Genomic DNA, 20,251 nt, shown 5'->3' with positions numbered 1-20,251 from the left:
TGACACGTTTATAACTAAGGACCCGTAGTCGGCCATACCGCGGCCCTATAGTGACTGGACTTTGCCGGGTTAGTCGTGTTCGTATTACCGTGTGTTTCTTGTATTGATCCCCTACGTGGGCAGGTATTGTTAACTTGTTCGGTTGCTCAAGACAGCCCCAAAGGTATCTATAGATATAAAAGTTACACCTTAAAGCTCAAACCGTCTCGCGCCTCGTCACTGCATCCCCCGTACCTGCGAGTACTACAATGATTTCACTGTGAAAAGTCATTTTAACATTTTACAAGCTTAGCTGGGCATGTGGTGTGTGTGACACATCAGACACATCCTGTTTCACTTATGAAGAATGGACTCTGAAAGTCACAAAGACTATTTTTATAGAGTCATCAGGCGGCCTTTACTACTCTTAGAGATCCATCAGCCGGCTATGCTTTGTTGTTCCAATTATTAAACAGTGTGTCTCTTATATTGTTTTTAGCCTATGCAGTGAGTGGCAGAGCTGCAAAAAATTTGGACACATCCCAATACCCCTTTGAAGAGATGTACAGGAGGGCCACCTGAAAGCAATGTTCCCATTATTAGGAATTTGGTACTTCTATACTGTTTGCCTATGCATTGAATGCAAGGCCTGCCCCAAATTTGGATACACTCCAATAACCTTTTGAACAGAGGTACTGGATAGCCACCTGAAAGCAATGTTCCCATTATTAGTAATTTGGTCCTCCCATACTGTTTGCCCATGAAGTGAATGCAAGGCCTGCCCCAAATTTGGACGCACACCAATAACCCTTTGAATAGATGTACAGGATGGCCACATGAAAACAAAGTTACCATTATTAGGAAGTTGGTACCCCCCATACTCTTTGCCTATGCAGTAAATAACAGTGTTGAGGCTGAAGTCCCGGCATTGAATCATTGCAGTGTTGAGGCAGAACACCCGGTACTGGAGTATTGCACTGTTGGGACTGAACACCCAGCAGTGGAGCATTTCAGTGTCGAGTCTGAAGAACCTGAATTGGAAAATGTCAGTGTTGAGGCTCAAGACCCGGTATTGAAGCATTGCAGTGTTGAAGCTGAACAGGGGGCAGTGGAGCATTTCAGAGTTGAGCATGAGAACCTGCATTGGAGAATGTCAGTGTTGAGGCTGAAGACCCGGCAGTGGAGAATTGCAGTGTTGAGGATGAAAAACCTGCATTGGAGAATGTCAGTGTTGAGGCTGAAGTCCCGGCATTGAAGCTTTGCAGTGTTGAGGCTGAACACCCGGCAGTGGAGCATTGCAGTGTTGAGGCTGAACACCCGGCAGTGGAGCATTGCAGTGTTGAGGCTGAACACACGGCAGTGGAGCATTGCAGTGTTGAGGCTGAACACCCAGCAGTGGATCATTTCAGTGTCTATCGAGCCTGAAGAACCTGCATTGGAGAATGTCAGTATTGAGGCTAAAGACCCAGCATTGGAGCATTGCAGTGTTGAGGCTGAACATGTGGCAGTGGAGCATTTCAGTGTTGAGCATGAAGAACCTGCATTGGAGCATTGCAGTGTTGAGGCTGAACACCTGATGGTGGAGCATTGCAGTGTTGAGCCTGAAGATCCTGCATTAGAGAATGTCAATGTTGAGGCTGAAGAACCTGCATTGGAGCATTACAGTGAGGCTGAACCCACGGCAGTGGAGTATTGCAGTGTTGAGGCTGAACCCACAGCAGTGGAGCATTGCAGTGTTGAACCTGAAGAACCTGCATTGGAGAATTGCAGTGTTGAGCCTGAAGAACCTGCATTGGAATATTGCAGTTTTGAGGCTGAAGAAACTGCAGTGGAGATTTGCAATGTTGATGCTGAAGAAACTGCAGTGGAGAATTTCAGTGAGGCTGAAGAACCGGCAGTGGAGAATTGCATTGTTAAAGGTGACCAACCCCTACAGTTCCGTTTATTAAGAAGTGGGTCTCCCATACTGTTTGCCTATGCAGTGAATGCAAGGCCTGCCCCAAATTTGGATGCACCTCAATACCTCTTGGAAGAGACGTGGAGGAGGGCCTCATAAAAATCTGTTCCCATTACAAAGGAGCGGGTCTCCTATACTTGTAATGCCCATGCAGTAAGTGGATGGGCTGACAAACATTTCCCCCTTGGGTGTATACATCAACATGCAGTCTAAAAATGTTGTTTACGGGCATCAGAAACACCCTTTAAATACATAATGTTGATGTTACATCACGGACCACAGTCACCCTGGTGATATAGTGGTGGTATGATGAGGATGAGGACAAGGAGGCAGACAACAGCAAATAGGCCAAATCAGGAAGTGTATACCCATGTATGGGTGTGAAGAGGTGCAAGGGAATAGACCTCCCAAAAAAAGACACTGGATTTGAGTTTTTGTTACGCTGCTATCATTCGGTGGTGTTGAGAAGTCTGGCCCAATCCTGCCCTTGATCATTTTTCTAAGATTCAGCCTGTCAGCCTTTTCAGTTGACAGGTGGATGCGCTTATCAATTATAATTCCACCAGCGGCACTAAAAACCTGCTCTGACAAAACGCTAGCGGCAGGGCAGGACCTCCAAGACATAGAGAGCCAGTTCATGCCACGTGTCCAGCTTGGATATCCAGTAATTATAAGGCACAGAGGAATCACGGAGGATGTTGGTACAGTCACAAAGGTACTCCCTCAGCATCTTCCAAAACTTTACACTCCTTGTAAGAGTACCCCGCACCTCAGGGCCTGTGCAATGGGAATGACAAAGAAAACTCTCCCAGAACTTTGACAGTGTTCCCCTGCCTCTGCTGGATTGGAATTGTGTCTCTCTCGCTAGTACTCCTTGGTTGTCCAAGGAACTGTGACCTCTGCCCCAGCGTTTTCAGATGGGAATATTTTTAATAATTCCGCAACAAGGACCTTCTCCATTTTAGTAGACCTGTCCACCTCGGGAATAAGTGCTAGACATCGGGTTCCTGCCACTGCACAGCAAGAATCCCAAGCCTTGCATTCAGCGGTCTCCCATTCCCCTTTGGCAGCAGAGGAGCCTGCTCAGCAGACTCGTCGATCCAGGCGCTCTGCTCAGACCAGCTCTGTGGGCTTGGTTGCTACTGCCACCTCTGGTCCAGCTATAGCAACGCATGATGGTCAGCAGCGAGCTACTCCAGGGACTAAGTCCTCCTTTCGGTCCACTGAGCATTCCCATGGGACGATCTCTCATTGGAGATCAGAGGTCACATGCTCAGGTCCTTCTCCAGCTCGGATTGGACCATCTGAAAGGTCAGGAAGGTCCCGGAAGGACGCTGCAATAAAAGGTTTGCATGGCCGCTCGGCCATGCGCTAGTATAGACTATGAGGAGTGAGTGCTGTATGCATGTAAGAATGTCTCTGGTGAATGACTCATTATGAAACCCACACCCTTGGTATGCATGTGTTGTGCAGCCTAGCCTGTTAAGCGCCCAGGCTTAGGTGTAGATAGGACGGAGTCTGAGACAGGCATCAGTGTTCACCGGTGGCTCGGCACGCCACGGTGCAGGTGCTCGATACTCCATAGTCAGCACCTATAGTGGCGTCCACAGGTGCGATGCCGCACGCCCAGAAGGTCTAGAGCAGTGTTTCTCAACTGCAGGCCTCAAGATCCACCAACAGGTCAAGTTTTCAGGATTTCTTTAGTATTGCACAGGTGATAATTTAATCACCTGCTCAAGCATTAACAGCGTCACCTGTGCAATACTAAGGAAATCCTGAAAACATGACCTGTTGGTGGGTTTTGAGGACTGGAGTTGAGAAACACTGGTCTAGAGGGACTCTGACCCCGTGTCCATGGGGAAGAGTTTTGTGACCGCTTTATGTGCGCTCCGTGGCCCGGCTCTGTGAGCTAAACAGGCACCGGCATTTATGTTCTGCGGTAGCGTGGTCCTGTGAGTTAACAGAGTTTGCTTCTGTTCACACTGGGTGACGTTAATCCACATGTTACCTTCTGTACACCGCTTTATACTTCCGCCATTACTAAGCAGCAGTTTACCACCCCTGCACGGTGGACCCCGGGCTGCGAACGCACCTTACTATTATTTTATTATTTGGTGCATTCCGCCAGCCCTAACATTATACTAGCGCCAGGGTCTGGTTAGTAATGGTGGACGAACAGCGATTGCAGCGATACATCCAGCAGCTGGAGGGTAGGTTGCCGACTCTCGAGCGTACAACCACAGCCGTGGATGTTACCGCAGTTGCTGCTCAGACTGCTAGCGTGGCTGCAGCTACGTTGTCCACTGCCATCCCTGTTCCGGCATTATCCCGCCTCCCACTGCCTGATAAGTTTTCTGGTGATAGCCAGTCTTGTAGGGGATTTGTGAGCCAGTGTGCAATACACCTTGAGCTCCTGGCAGCACGTTTTCCCTCAGAGCGGGCCAAGGTGGGATTCATAATATCCCTCTTGTCGGACAGAGCGTTGGAGTGGGCCACGCCGTTGTGGGAGCGCAACGATTGTGTGGTGCAGAGTGCTCCGCAGTTTCTGAGCACTCTGAAGCACGTCTTTTTGGGACCTCGCATCATCCACGATACGGCACTTCAACTGTTAACATCTACACAGGGTTCATCCATGGTCAGCCATTTTGCCGTCCACTTCCGGACTCTAGCATCTGAGCTGGAGTGGCCGGATAAAGTCCTCATTCCGTTTTTTTGGAGGGGACTGGCTGATCATGTGAAGGATGCCCTGGCCACCAGGGAGATTCCCACCACACTGGAGGAGCTTATAGCAGTTTCCACTCGCATTGACCTTCGTTTTAACGAGCGGGGGTTGGAGCGAGCCCAGTGTAAGCTAAGCGGAGGTTTCAGCTGGCTCCCACCTTCACCGAACCTCTGGAATCTCCTGGCCAGGCATCCGAATCACATGAGGCCATGGAGGTGTCGCGAGTGGGTTCTAAGTCCCGGACCGCTCATGCACGCATGGTTTGTTACATCTGCCGTCAGTCAGGACATCTCGCCTCTAGATGTTCTCGGCGTTTGGAAGAACGCCATCGTTTAGTGTCCTTAGGAGCTGGTTCACTACACGCAGCGGCGCCTTCTTCTAAACAGACATTTAAGGGGACAATTAACATTGGCCCATCCACCCATATGGTAGAGCTTTGCATAGATTCCAGGGCGGAGGGCAACTTCATGTCTTCTACCTTCGCCCGACGGCACGCAATTCCACTAGTTATGCTCGCCAAGCCAGTGACCATTCGGGTGATAAATGGGTTGACACTACCATCGCAGATAACCCATTAGACCGTCCCTTTTACTTTATCCATGTCTCCTTCCCATCAGATCATCTCCCTGCTTGTCATTCCCGAGGGAATTGACGATGTCCTCTTAGGGATGCCGTGGCTACGGTATCACTCCCCTCATATTGAGTGGTCCTCAGGGAGAATTCTGGAATGGAGCAAATCCTGTGTTGGTAGATGTCAGAGGGACTGCATTCAGGTTCCTACAACTGAGGTACCCGAAGAACTTTCCTCTCTTCCCAAGCATTATTGGTCCTATGCGGACGTGTTCTCCAAGTAGGCGGTGGAGATCCTTCTGCCTCATCGCTCCTATGACTGCCCTATTGACCTCTTGCCTGGTGCAGAGCCTCCCCGGGGTCGAGTTTATCCTCTCTCTCTCCCAGAGATGGAGGCTATGTCTCAGTACATCTGGGAGAATCTGGCAAGACGCTTTATTACGAAGACAGTGTCACCTGCAGGAGCGGCGTTTTTCTTTGTTCAGAAGAAAAACGGAGAACTAATGCCATGCATTGACTACAGTGGTCTTAACGCCATCACCGTTAAAAACAAGTGCCCTCTACCCCTGATATCTGAGCTTTTTGATAGGTTGCGGGGAGCGAGGGTCTTCACTAAGCTGGATCTGCGGGGTGCTTAAAACAAGATTCACATCCGTGAGGGAGACAAATGGAAGATGGCCTTTAACATCAGGGATGAGCATTATGAATACCCGGTGATGCCCTTCGGGCTCTGTAATACTCCTGCCGTCTTCCAAGACTTTGTGAATGACATCTTCCAGGATATGCTCACCTCCTCGGTTGTAGTCTATCTGGATGATATCCTCATCTACTCTCCAGATATAGATTCCCACCGGAGGGATGTTTGCAAAGTCTTAGATCTCCTACGGGCAAACTCCCTATATGCCAAGTTGGAGAAGTGTGTGTTTGAGCAGGAGTTCTTGCCTTTCTTGGGCTATATCATCTCGGCCCAGGGGTTGGCCATGGATCCTGCCAAACTGCAGGTGGTGATGGATTGGCAGGAGCCTCACTCCCTCAAAGCGGTGCAGTGCTTAATGGGATTTATTAACTATTACCACCAATTCATCCCGCACTTCTCGACTTTGGTAGCTCCCTTGGTTGCCCTCACCAAGAAGGGAGCAAATCCTAAATTGTGGTCAGAGGAGGTCTCCAAGGCCTTCCTCTCCATCAACTCCCACTTCGCTAGTGCTCCCATTTTACATTACCCCAATGTGAATAAGCCATTTATTTTAGAGGTGGATGCCTCGTCCGTCAGTGCTGGAGCAGTCCTGTTCCAAAAGGATGCTCAAGGTCGGAAGCATCCCTGCTTCTTCTTTTCCAAGACCTTCTCACTGGCGAAGAAGAACTATTACATTGGGGACAGGGAGTTGCTAGCCATGAAGATGGCCTTTTCTGAATGGAGACACCTCCTGGACGGAGCTCGCTATTCCTTCCAAGTTTATGCTGACCACAAAAACTTGGTCTATCTCCAAACCGCCCACCGGTTAAATTCTCGCCAAGCCTGATGGTCTCTCTTCTTCTCCCAGTTCCACTTTACCCTACATTTCCTTTCTGGTGAGAAGAATGTCAGGACCAATGCACTCTCTCGCTCCGTGGTGTCATCGGAGGAGGAGGAGCCTCGGTTAATTGTACCATCTGAGAGTCTGAGGCCAGTGGCTCCGGTCGCCCTTGAGTCTGTACCCCCGGGCAAGACTTTTGTCCCTGCCTGTTTGCATCCGGAGGTCCTCTCTTGGGCTCACGCATCCAGGCTGGGTGGACACTTTGGTACTAAGCGGACAGTTGAGCTTTTGTGTGGACGTACTGGTGCCGCATATGGCTCGTGACGTCAAAGATTATATTCAGGCGTGCATCTCCTGCGCCAAGAATAAGCCTTCCCGGCAACGTCCCGCTGGGTTACTTTACCCCTTACCGGTGGGGAACAGGCCCTGGGAGATGGTTGGCATGGACTTTCTGGTGGGTCTACCCAAGTCCAGTGGCAGCACAGTTATTTGGGTCGTCACTGACCATTTTTCTAAAATGGTGCACTTAGTGCCTCTCTCTCGGTTACCTTCTGCACGGGGCCTAGCAGTGTTGTTCATCAAACACGTTTTCCGGTTACATGGCATGCCAGACAAGATTGTCAGTGACCAGGGTCCCCAGTTTCTGTCTCGGTTCTGGAGAGAGCTCTCTCGCTTGCTCAGTATTGAGCTGAAGCTCTCCTCAGCCTATCATCCCGAGACGAACAGGTTGGTAGAGAGGGCCAACCAGACCCTGGTCACATATCTCCGACATTTTGTCTCGGCCAGGCAGGATGACTGGGCATCCTTGTTGCCGTGGGCAGAGTTCGCGTTGAACAACACTGTGGCTGATTCCACTGGCCAGACCCCATTCCTCCTTAACTACGGCCAACATCCTCGTGTCCCTGTGCCCATGCCCGTGTCATCCACCGACTCTAGGGTGGCAGACTGGGAGGTGGAGGCATGTGATATTTGGGACCACAGCCAGGATGCCATTCGGGCCTCTAAGGAGAGAATGAGGTCCTCCGCGGACTCACATTGGCGTCCTGCTCCAACCTTCTCCCCTGGCGACTTAGTGTGGCTCTCCACCCGTAACATCAGGCTGCGAGTCGAGTCCTCTAAATTCGCTCCTCACTATATTGGTCCATTTAAGGTCCTCGAACAGATCAGCTCTGTGGTCTATCATCTGGTCCTTCTACCACACTTGACACCTTCCACATGTCCCTCCTTAAACCTGTTCACATGTCCCGGTTCTCCGAGTCATCTGCCGGGACATCAGACCTGTCTTCGGACGAGTTTGAGGTCAATGCCATTGTGGAATGCAGGATGGTGCGTGGTAAAAAGTTTTATTTGGTGGACTGGAAGGGTCATGGTCCAGAGGCTCAGACCTGGGAGCCAGTGGAGAACATCCATACTCCGTTCCTTATCACGGCATTTGAGCGTAGTGAGGCTCAGAGGAGAGGGGGCCCTAGGAGGGGGGTAATGTTAGGCAACGGGTTCCTGCTGCTGCACAGCAGGAATCCCGAGCCTTGTATTTGGCGGTCTCCCATACCCCTTCGGCCACAGAGGAGCCTGCTCAGCAGACTCGTTGATCCAGGAGCTCTGCTCAGACCAGCTCTGTGGGCTTGGTTGCTACTGCCACCTCTGGTCCAGCTATAGCAACGCATGATGGTCAGCAGCGAGCTACTCCAGGGACTAAGTCCTCCTTTCGGTCCACTGAGCATGCCCGTGGGACAATCTCTCATTGGTGATCGGAGGTCATATGCTCAGGTCCTTCCCAGCTCAGATTGGACCTTCTGACAGGTCTGGAAGATCCTGGAAGGACGCTGCTATAACAGGTTCGTATGGCCGCTTGGCCATGCGCTAGTATAGACTGCATTATCAGACTATGAGGAGTGAGTGCTGTATGCATGTATGAATGTCTCTGGTGAATGACTCATTAAGAAACCCATACCCTTGGTACGCATGTGTTGTGCAGCCTAGCCTGTTAAGTGCCCAGGCTTAGGTGTAGGTAGGACAGAGTCTGAGACAGGCATCAGTGTCCACCGGTGGCTCGGTGTTATGAGCTCATTTTCTGCTCCACCAGTTGAGAGTTCTCCTTCCGTTCTCCCTCTGGTGGTGACAGGAGGTAGTGAGGTTGGTTTAAGTGGTAGTGATCTGCCACCTGATGAGGAGGATAACGATTGGATCTCTGGAGTATGAGACTGGATATAAGACAGCTGACGCCCTATCCTGGTGCTGGTGATTCAGTCTGCTTCTCAGGTCTTGGACTTCAGCTCTCTTCCAGTCTTCTCAAGTTAAGTTTGTTTTTTGCTAATTTTCACACTTGCGCTCGTTGGTCAATTCAGTTTCTTGTGTGTTCAGCCTGCCCCTGCTGGGGCTATGCTGAAATTCCACTCCTATTTATCTGTATTTGCCAATTTGCCTTTTTGTCTCTTATTAGATTGGCCTCTTTTTGCTCTGTTTCAGAATATTTCAGAGTGCTGATATAGTGGGAGAAGTCTAGTGACTTTAGAGTTAATTTTGCTATCAGACGTGTTGGACATTATTTTGGTAGGGTTTTTTGGCAGATTGCAGACAGTGGCTTTCCTTTTCTGTCCTTTCTAGTTAGTCGGGCCCCATCGTTTGCTCAGTCTATTTTCCTGCCTTTGTTTGTGTTTTCATCTTGTTTCACAGTCAATACATGTGGGGGGCTGTCTTTCCTTTGGGGTCTGCTCTGGGGCAGTTAATTTTCCTCTTTTCCTGCTTTAGGCTTATGTAGCTCTCCGGTTGTGACGAGGCATCTAGGACCATCGTAGGAATGCTCCACGACTGCTGCAAGTTGTGTGGTTAAGATCAGAGATCTGCAATCTGCATAGTTACCAACCTCTCTGGTTTTCTGAGACTTAGCTTGTTGGTTTTTTTTCCTCCTCGGTGACCCATTCATAACAGCTCGGCATGCCACGGTGCACTTGCTCGATACTCCATAGTCAGCGTCTATAGTGGCGTTCACAGGTGTGACGCCGTGCGCACAGGTCTAGAAGGACTCTGACCCTGTGTCCTTGGGGCAGAGTTCTGTGACTGCTTCCTGTGCGCTCCGTGGCCGGGCTCTTGAGCTAAACAGGCACCGGCATTTATGTTCTGCGGTAGAGTGGCTCTGTGAGTTAACAGAATTCACTTCTGTTCACACTGGGTGACGTTAACCCACATGTGACCTTCTGTACACCACTTTATACTTCTGCCATTACTAAGCAGCAGTTTACCACCCCTGCATGGTGGACCCCAGGCTGCGAACGCACCTTACTATTATTTTATTATTTGGTGCATTCTGCCAGCCCTAACAATAAGAGACACAAAGTTCTCCTTGTGGGGTGGGTCTAGAAGTGTCACCAACCAGTAATGACTGTCACACAAAATTTGGAGAATGCAAGGGTCACAGTCAAGGCAGCGTAACATAAACTCAGCCATGCGTGCCAGACTGCTAATAGGCAAGACTTTTGTGTCCTCACCAAGAGAACGACTGACCATGCTCTCTTCCTCCTCCTCCCTGTCCTCAGGCCATCCACGCTGAATAGACAGTATGAAAGTTGTGAAGGTAGTACCGTCTATAGAGCATGAAACTAGCTTATGTTCTTCCTCCTCCTCCACTTCTTCAAAGTGACTGGAAGCATTATCCACTATCCAACCAACAAACTTTTGAGACTGCTCTGGGTTCAATAGTGATGTGTTGCTGTGGTCCCCTAGTAACTGGGACAGGAAGGTTGGGCAAGAAGTTGTGGGTGTTTGTTGAGGCACAATTTTAACTTGCCCATGGCCTTGGCCTCTGCATGCACCATCACCAACACGTACAGTTCCCTGTCTTTTGCCACTTGCCTTGCCCATTTTAAACAAAGGACAATATTTTGCAGTCACTACAAATGGCTGAATTTTAAAAAAATGCCCTGTAGATAACTATTTTTTTTGCAGGTAAACTGGTGTCAATAAGTTGTATAAGACACGCCAACAACATTTTCCAGTAGCCCGGAAACTGCAGAATTTTCTGTGCACTCAGATGTGATGGCCAAACCCCTGTTTAAAATAAGTATTCTGTAGGTGACTATTTTTTGCAGGCAAACTGGTGTCAATAAGTTGTATAAGACACGCCAACAACATTTTACAGTAGCCGAGAAACGGCAGAATTGTCAGCGCACTCAGATTTGATCCCTGTGACAGCCAAATCCCTGTTTAAAATAGCTGGCCTGTAGGAAACTATTTTTTTCCAGCAAACTGGTGTCAAGAACTTGTATAAGACACTCCAACAAAATTTTACAGTAGCCCAGAAAAGGCAGAATTTTCTGTGCACTCAGATGTAATCGCTGAAATGGCCAAACCCCTGTTTAAAATAGCTGGATTTTCACGCTGTAATATGGAAAGGATCTGGCTGTATTCCGCAGTGCCAACAAGCAAATGGAGCAAAAAAAACATGTGCTCTGGATTGCTTTTGAAGAAAATATTGAGAATTAAGATGCAAAAAAAATTATTCCTGGCCACTGATACCTGGGGCTATGTGTATATATGGTAAATATCTGTAATAGGCAGCAGCAGACAGTAACGGAATGGACTCTCTTACTGTATGCAATGAAGTCTGCTGCATACACTGCCTGGCTGCCTAGCACTGATATCTATATACCCACATACTCTGCCTGCCTGCCTAGCACTGGCATCTATATACACTGTAATTAGTCCTTAGAAGGTCTGTTGGTTTAGATGGAATTGTGTGCTCAATATGGTATACCCACAGTAACTGTATACCCCACCTATTCTGTCCCTATCTTTGCAGCAACTCTCACTACACTGCCTAAGTCCGGAGCAGACTGTGATGAGCACAGAGCCACCCAGTCTCCTATAGCACTGATGACGCTGTGCGGCCAGCCAATCAGTGTAATGCCACAATCAAAATGGCTGCAGCATTACAGTGTGTGACAGACAATCTCTGCATGTTGATTGGCACTAACACAACAAGAAAGCACGAAATGACAAATTTGCAAAAACACTCTGCAGTAAAAAACATGACAGTAATCAGCAAGTGCTGTATAACAATAAAAAGGAATTTAGTCAATATGTTTTTTGCAAAAAATGTATACCAAGCTGCTTCATCACGTCACGGTAACCCTTCATGAAGCAGTCCCTATCTAATGTATTTAAAACCTGAACATGTGAACAGTGCCTAAATGAACAGGATACAGGCAGGTGCCTCCTAGTATATGGGCTTGTAGTGTAAGACAGCTCATTTATGTGCATGTCACACAGGAGAGGGGTGGGGTCTCCTAAACCATGCTGAGCACGGAAAAAGCAGATTAAAAACATATAACATATATGACATGCACAAGTGTGAACAAGTCGGTAAGACAATGCTCACACCACCCAATGGCTGAAACACAACAAGAAAGCACAAAATGACAAATTTGCAAAAATACTCTGAAGTAAAAAACATGACAGTAATCAGCAAGTGCTGTATAACAAATACATGGTATTTAGTCTATAGGTTTTTTGCAAAAAATGTATACCAAGCCGCTTCACCACGTCACGGTAACCCTTCATGAAGCAGTCCCTATCTAATGTATTTAAAACCTGAACATGTGAACAGTGTCTAAATGAACAGGATACAGACAGGCGCCTCCTAGTATATGGGCTTGTGGTGTAAGACAGCTCATTTATGTGCATGTCACACAGGAGAGGGGTGGTGTTGATTGGCACTGTACAGAGCACCAAACATGCAGGGCGGGGACCCAAGCTCCCACCGAGCAACCTCAGAAATGCTCAGCAGTGAGATGCTTGAGCAAGCACCAAGCACTATGCTCGCTCATAACTAGTGTCAGTAAAAGCTATGAGATTTCAGAAATCTTACGCACATGTTTGCTTTTTTTTTTACTGAATTGGAAATATTTTCCTTTTTTAATGCTGGAGCATGTCACTTCTGTCAGCATTTTTGCCGCATCTATTCACGGATAGAAAGCAATGAGTAGGTGCAAAAAATGCATAAGAGACTCTTAAAAAAAGTGCTGCGATCAGTTTTTGCAGCGTTTTTAGTTAAACGCAGGAAGAGCAGGATGTGAAGCCCATTTAATCTTGTAATTGTCCCAAGTTTAAACCCCTTCAGGAAATCCGCGGCATATATACGGCACAATTCGTAAGCCGGTGTATGAAGCGGGCTCACCAGCAGGTATCTATGACAATGGCATTTATCTTCCGCCGTTAAGGGCACGTGTCCTTACTTTTGACCATCAACACACCTGTGACATAATTGCAGGTCACCGATGGGTTGTCATGACAGCCAGGAATCAGCTGATGACCCACGTGACTGTCATTATGGAACTCCGTTGAAACTCTTCCTGTGACAAAGCTTCAAAGGAGACTGTGATTTCTGCTATATGCAGTGCTGCTGAAGCACCTTTGCATAACACACAATCAATCGGATGATCACATCTTCAAGCCCCCTAAGAGGGCTAACATAATCAATAAAAAGTTTTTAAAAATGTTTTAAAAAATCTAAGTAAATGAAAAAAATAAAAGTTCAAATCACCCTCCATGGTGAAAATAAAGATATTTAAAATACACTTACCTGGTATCACCACATTCAGAAAAGTCAAATCTATCAAAATATCAAAGTAATTAACCCGATTGGTAAACATCACAAACTTAAAAAAATTAAAGAACGTTAATGTTACGGTTTTTTGGTCGCCACATTTCGACAAAAAATTCTGGAACAAGTGATCAAAACACTACATCTGTCCCAAGATTGTAATAATAAAAATGGCGTCTTGCCCTCAAAAAATAAGCCATCATACAGCTCCATCGGATGAAAAATAAAAAATGTTATGGTTCTCGGAAAATGGCGACACAACTCTATAATTTTTTTTTGCAAACTTTTTTTTTTTCACAACTACAATAATAAAAAACTGGACATGTTAGGTATCGCCGTAATCATATTGATGAGGAGAATCATAATGCATAGTCATTTTTACCAGAAAATGTACACCGTAAATACAATTCCCAAAAAACAATGTTAGAATTGTTTGTTTTCACAATTTCACTGCACTTGGATTTTTTTCCCATTTTCGAATACACTTAGAAGTAAAATTTATGGTGTCCTTCAAATGTACAACTCGTCTCACAAAAAAGAAGCCCTAATATGTCTATGTAGACAGAAAAATATAATAGTTATGACTCCGGGAAGATGAAGAAAGATGGAAACAAAAAGATGAAAATGGGCCCTGTCATGAAGGCGTTAAACTAAAATGTCTTGATGTCCTCACCTGAGCATGTATGTTAGTATAAGTACCGTTTTATTAAATTATTCCTATATGTTAAAGTAAAGAATGTTAAGTTTTATTATAAATTATTTGTAAAAGTAAATAATGCACTGCCAATGTGTGAAATTGAACATTGCCTGACCAACTCAATGGCCCTGACCAATGTGTGAAAGTAAATACTGCCTGACCTACTCAAAGCCATAGCAATGTGTTAGGTAAACTATACGTGAGCAATTCAATTCCACTGCTGTTTTTACATGTACAATTGTGTATTTTTTCATCAAACTCATATGAATGTTTTTGTTCAGAATAGTCATTTTTTCAGATATCAACATTTTTTTCCACTAAATAATTTGATCAATTTTCCCCTTTTTTCAAAAACTTTTTTTTGGTGTCACCTTCCATCTTGCTTTGGTGGCCTAACACCTTGCATTATCCATGATTGTATGGTGAACTTTGCGACCCTGAAAAATGCAGTAAAAAAACAAGCAAAGAAAAGAAGCATAAAAGTTAGCAAACAATGATTTTCATTTGCAGCTTTTTACCGCCAAGAAATCAGGTTTTGTCTACAGGAAAAAACAAAGCAATAAAAGAGCAGTGTGAACATGGCCTAATTGTCGAGAAATTTATGCTGATATTTAAATGGTACATTGATTAATATTACTGTATTGATACTTCCACTTGCAGGTAGACACTCTCATCATGATGTACAAAACCCACTGTCAGTGTGTACTCGATAATGCAATCAATGGGAATTTTGAGGAGGTAATAGTAAATTGTAATAAATTAGTTATATAATGTGTTTATACTTGTTTTATGACATTCCGTTCGTTGGCTAAACATACTTATGTTTGTGTTCTATTTAGATCCAACACTTTTTATTACATTTTTGGCAGGGAATGCCTGACCATTTGCTTCCTCTGCTTGAAAATCCAGTTCTCATAGATATATTTTGTGTTTGTGACTCAATTCTTTACAAGGTAAGTTTTCTTCTTTTTTGAATAAAACCGCAGTGGGAAATTTTAAAATGTAAATGATATTTTTCTATCTTCTTTAGGTTCTCACAGATGTCCTTATCCCAGCAACAATGCAGGAAATGCCTGAAAGGTGAAATAACAGATGACTTGTGCTCTTGTTTTCAGCTTACTAATGTATTCAATATTCTTATATTTAAATTGGAAGCTAAATATGTTATTTAACCCCCCAAAAATTCAGGTAATTTTGCCGTCTTGGCACAACAGAAACCCTTGCGTACATTTGTCATATCTAAATATACCTATGGTATTTTTGTGTGTCAAATTTGTACAGTAGCAGAAATGTCTGCCACCATTTCTTTAAGAAATCAATATAACAAAGATTTTTTTTAGTATTTGAAATGATTTTCTGTATTTTAAAAAGTATGGAAAAGGCTATGCAGTTTTATAGTGTTTGTTTTAAATACAAATACTATCATCGCATTTTTATATGTTGTAAAGGTGTATTTTACTGCCATTTGTGCAGTCCTTTAGAAAAGACTATGAGGGGGAAATGCAATAAAAACACTACCGGCCCTAATTATCAAGCAGCTGCAGGGTGCACAAAAATGTTATGACTTTTGCTATTTTTCTGACAGTCCTGGCCAGCTCCATACATTTTTTGAAAATTTCTGGCAGGGCGGGGCATGTGCAAGCATGCCTGACAAATGCATTTTAGCAAATGCTGCAAAAGTTGTACAAATTACAACTGGGATGTATTCCAGTCTTCAACTGGTGTACACTTCTGGCAGTGGTGCTTGGCAGTTGAAAGATATGCCAAATTCATTGAAAAGTGCATCATTCCCTTTATTAAGGCTGGTTACAAAACAACAGACTAATTGATTTGGGCCTTATACCTAGTTCTGATTAATTAAGACTTTCAGTATGCTCACCAGTCTTAATGAATGGAATTGCTGGACTACCATATGCCTAATTTAAGAGGCACATGCCACTTAATGAATTAAATGCTTCTCTTAACTGAAAGTCTAAAGCTAGAGTATATTTCTGGATTAAGTTACACTTATAAAGTGGCTTAAAGGGAACCTGTCACTAGGTTTTCCCATATAAAGTAGAGGCCAGCAGATGTAAGTCCTATGTGACAGCAGTCTATATGCTGTAGATATGTCCCCAATGCACTCTCCTTAAAACAAAAAATAGCTTTTATCATATTCCCCTATGGGTCGGTACGATTGGCTTTGTTTGTCTGGATTCGGCGTCTCCTCTGTTCTTGCTTCGTTTGGAGGACATGTTCTGCCGAGGGCAAAGAAAAGTTCTATAATGCATAAATGCGGGGAAAGGCACAGTACACTACTTTGCTCGGCAGGGCAGAGAAGTGTGCCTACGCAGGAGCGACATGCAGAGGACATTGTGTGGATGACGTAGAACGCATCATTCACATGAAGCAAGAAGAGAGGAAGTGCCGGCGTAAAACCAGAGATGCCCATCAGACTGGGTATAACAAAATCTACTGTTTTATGGAAAGGGCATTGGGGACATAAAGACAGTGTTCCAGAATTCTATTCCAAAGGGCTTACAGGTGCTAGCCTTACTTTATATTGGAAAAAACTGGTGACAGGTTCCCTATTACTTTTTTTGAAAGTCATGTCCCTTCCTATCCATGCTCTACTTATGCTACACCCATATTGGCATAGCTGACTAGGACTGGTGTGTAAGTGCTTAATGCAAACTTCTAAGTTGTTTAAAAATGCTGCAACATATTAATATCAGCAAAGGGAGAACACAAGGAGCTAATGCTCATATAGAAATTTTATTAAGTGCTATGGATTACAAATTGATATACATAAAAAAATAAAAAAACAGAGAGAAAGCAGAACAATAAAGTGAGCCACATCAATTGACACAGACAAATTGATGTAAATCAGAAAAAAAACAAGTGGATATAAATGTTAAATAGCCACCTCCTTTAGCACACACATATATAGGTCCCCAACGTGCGTTTCGCAATATTTAGGTATCTTGCTTCATAAGTGGGAGTTCCACTGGACTTTGACATTGGCATATTCACATTCAGTTTCTGAAATTCTTTCTTCTATAGCAACCACCAACACTACAAGCTTTGAGCATTACAGCAATAGCATATGATTTCTTCTGAATTTGGACAATCTGTGTTCCATAGACAAAAGCGCTTTGCATGTAGCATTACATTTATAAATTTAGTGCATTCACTATTCATTTTACATCTGTGCATATTAGATACACTGTTTTTGATGTCACTAGTGGTCATTTATTTGTTTATAGACATTAGAGGAGAAAGGAATGGTGAACTAGGTCCTGATAAATTAAACCATATTTTAATAGAGGGTATATATTCTTTATTCGTTTACTTACCAGTTTATAAGTCTTTTATATAGACCACTTTTGACCTACAACATCTTCATAAGTTTGACCTTATTTTAGTAATCTAATTTGGTTTGTTAGTTTACTAGCAGACATTAGAAACTTTGCTAAACACTGGGAACAGTGGGTGATTTCATCATTGGAAAACCTTCCAGAATGTCTCTCAGAAAAGAAATTGCCAATAGTCCGAAGATTTGTGTCATCCTTGAAAAGACAAACATCTTTCTTGCATTTGGCTCAAGTAAGTTCCCGTAACTGTTAAAAATATAATGCACATTAGTTAGAAGTTTTATGGATAATTAACCACTCACCAACAAATGACCATCGATCATTACACCAATACATTCATACACATATTAATCTTTATTGACCATTAATGTTCAGCTGGCCATATATTTACAGTGTCACTGGACATGGGCTAAACAAACTTAATGGGATGTTTTTTTTCATGGGTAGTAAATTTGCAAGACCTTTAATTTTCAAATCTTTATCTGGCTATCAAGTGAAAAATTGAAACATGGACAATTTATTTCAAGACTGAGTGACAATGTGTTATCAGTCAGCTAAAAGGATTGCTGATAAATGTTTCTATTGAAAGTTTGTTATGCTTGAAGTCATCCATATGGTGTCATGAACTTCATTCTAATATGTATTGATAGTTTAAAGGGAACGTGTAATCAGAATATTATCCATAAATCAAGTTTTTGTGTCGCATGTATTTTTTTTTTTTTATTTCAGACAATATCTATTTTTTCCTTATCAAAATGTGCATTAAAAGGAATAATTTTAAATCTTGTAATTTTCACCTTGGCCACTGGGGCTATTTTAGATATTTGTGGAAAATGAGAAAAACCAGCACAAAACATCGTATAACATACCTTTTCAAGCTTACTCTGCAGACTAGCAGTGTACAGCTTGCAAAATCAGTGTCATACAAAGTCCAGACCAAAGGAGAAAAAATAGGTGGCACTCCGTGATGCAGTAAAACAATTCTTTCTCTCTCACCCATGACAGCACCACGGAGAGAGGGGATCCACCCTTCAGGGACAGGAACCTACAGATAAAAAGGGCGGTACCTCTCCTCCGCCTTCAGTTGGGTTCCTGTCCCTGACGGAGGGACCCACAGGACGGTACCTTTCGTGTGTCCAGGATCCGGGGCCGGCCTGACCGGTGGTGGCAGCGGGGAGGCCCCTGCCTCGGGAAGGTGCGGTGCCCGAAGCCGCCACTGCTGGGGCCGATGCAGGCTGCCGGGTGAGCGGGCGGGAGTGACGCTGGAGCCGCCGCTCCGGAGAGGAAGTCGGGGCTCGTGGGGACCCGGTTAAACATGCGGGCGGCGCCGGGTTACAGAGGTGTACCAAGATGGCGGCCGCCCCGGAAGTAGAAGCCGGCTTCCGGGTCCCTAGAACCGGCGCATGCGCTGGAGCGCTCTCCCGGGGACCGCGGTGCAGGATGGGAGCGGTGACGCCAGCCGGGAAATTTTAAGATGGTGGCTGCACAAGCGCTCCAGGCTGGAGGCAATCCTGAAGGGGATAGTGACCAGCAACAGGAGCAGCAAGCCAGGCAGCAGCTTTAACAGCAGCAGCAGCACCACAATCATCGTCAAAAGGAACACAGTACGGATGGTCGTTCCAGTAGTCACTCCACGCAGCATAGCACGTCAGCTGCAAGGAGCAAATCGCCACCAGGAGAGCAGCCTATTCAGGACCTGACTCCATCTCCCGAATCGATACCTGCAGCCGCATACCTTTGGGTGAGTGATCTTCGTGAATGTTCACCATTGTATTAAAAGTTCCATTTCCCTTACTAGCCCTCCGTCAGGCGCAATATAGATTCTCCTCAGTTCATGCGCAATGTGCCTGACAAGCACAGGTCAGAAAACCACCTATAGTAGCTACATATTTCAATTTCAGGACTATAGAAGTAGTCAGTGACCTTCATAGGAATGTATTAAAAGAGATTACACCAAATCAGATGCAAAAAAAACATTTATTAACCATAAACTTATTAAAACTAAAAGTACCACTTTTCGGTAGTACCGCCAAATAGGCTCCAGTTATCTTTACTTAACTATTGCTTAAATATAAAATTATGGAAAAAAACTTAAAGGATATTGCACTTAGATGTTACTTAATTATTTTCTACTCATCTTCAGTGGTTTCAATTGCAGCAGAAGCAGCACAGGTACACTTAGAAAAGCAAGGCTGGCAGACGAAAGTTGCATGGGAAAGGCAGATTGATTCTTTACATATTTTGCAGTCATATTTAGAAAGCCTTCTGAAACCAGATACAAATGAGCAGGTAGTACAACTGCGTCTTTTAGAAGGTGGTAGAGTCGGTGTTTGTTCTGGAACGTCCTTGGGACGATATCTCTTCAACCGGTGTTGCAGGGCAAGGGGCATTCCAACCGTCTTTGTACTTCTTAGGCATAGCTCTCCACTCACCAGTTCATTAGCCAATTGTTTTAGGTACATTCTTCTGCGCATTTGTTTAAGTTCATTACCGAGGTAAATTACTTGTGAGTTGATGCCACCCACATTCAGCATTGTAAAGAAAATTACCATCGGCCAGCGTTTGGTATTTCGACTTACATTGAAATTGCCACACATTTGGTCAGCAGTGTCAACGCCGCTTTTGGTCAAATTATAAAAAGTTATGATTTCTGATTTCCTTAGCTCCCCAGACTCTGGATCAATGGTGTAATCATTATGTAATGAAGAGACCGAAATCACATTTTTCCTCTCGCGTGGGATGTAAGAAACTAAAATCTTTCCATTACTGAACCCAAACATAGTGCTATACTGTTGTTTGCCTTTTGTATATAGAAAATCTGGCGGCAACTGCCTTTTGTTTTTTCTAACAGTTCCCAC

At 44.8% G+C, this 20,251-nt stretch overlaps 1 protein-coding gene across 1 annotated transcript in view; it reads left to right on the top strand.

Annotated features, from left to right (window-relative positions):
• Positions 1 to 20,251, top strand: part of RFX6 (regulatory factor X6) — a 272,259-nt gene that overhangs the window by 99,081 nt on the left and 152,927 nt on the right. Inside the window, exons 8-11 of the mRNA XM_073575949.1 lie at positions 14,701 to 14,778; positions 14,880 to 14,993; positions 15,071 to 15,120; positions 17,466 to 17,625. Coding sequence (XP_073432050.1) covers positions 14,701 to 14,778; positions 14,880 to 14,993; positions 15,071 to 15,120; positions 17,466 to 17,625 — 402 coding nt within the window. The remainder of the gene's footprint in view (positions 1 to 14,700; positions 14,779 to 14,879; positions 14,994 to 15,070; positions 15,121 to 17,465; positions 17,626 to 20,251) is intronic.

This window comes from Dendrobates tinctorius, unplaced genomic scaffold, assembly GCF_039654945.1.
Source record: "Dendrobates tinctorius isolate UK_male_01 unplaced genomic scaffold, ASM3965494v1 ptg000046l, whole genome shotgun sequence".
Classification (NCBI taxonomy): Eukaryota; Metazoa; Chordata; class Amphibia; order Anura; family Dendrobatidae; genus Dendrobates; species Dendrobates tinctorius.
The sequence above is the reverse complement of the archived record's forward strand: the minus strand, read 5'-3'. Positions and strand labels throughout refer to the sequence as shown.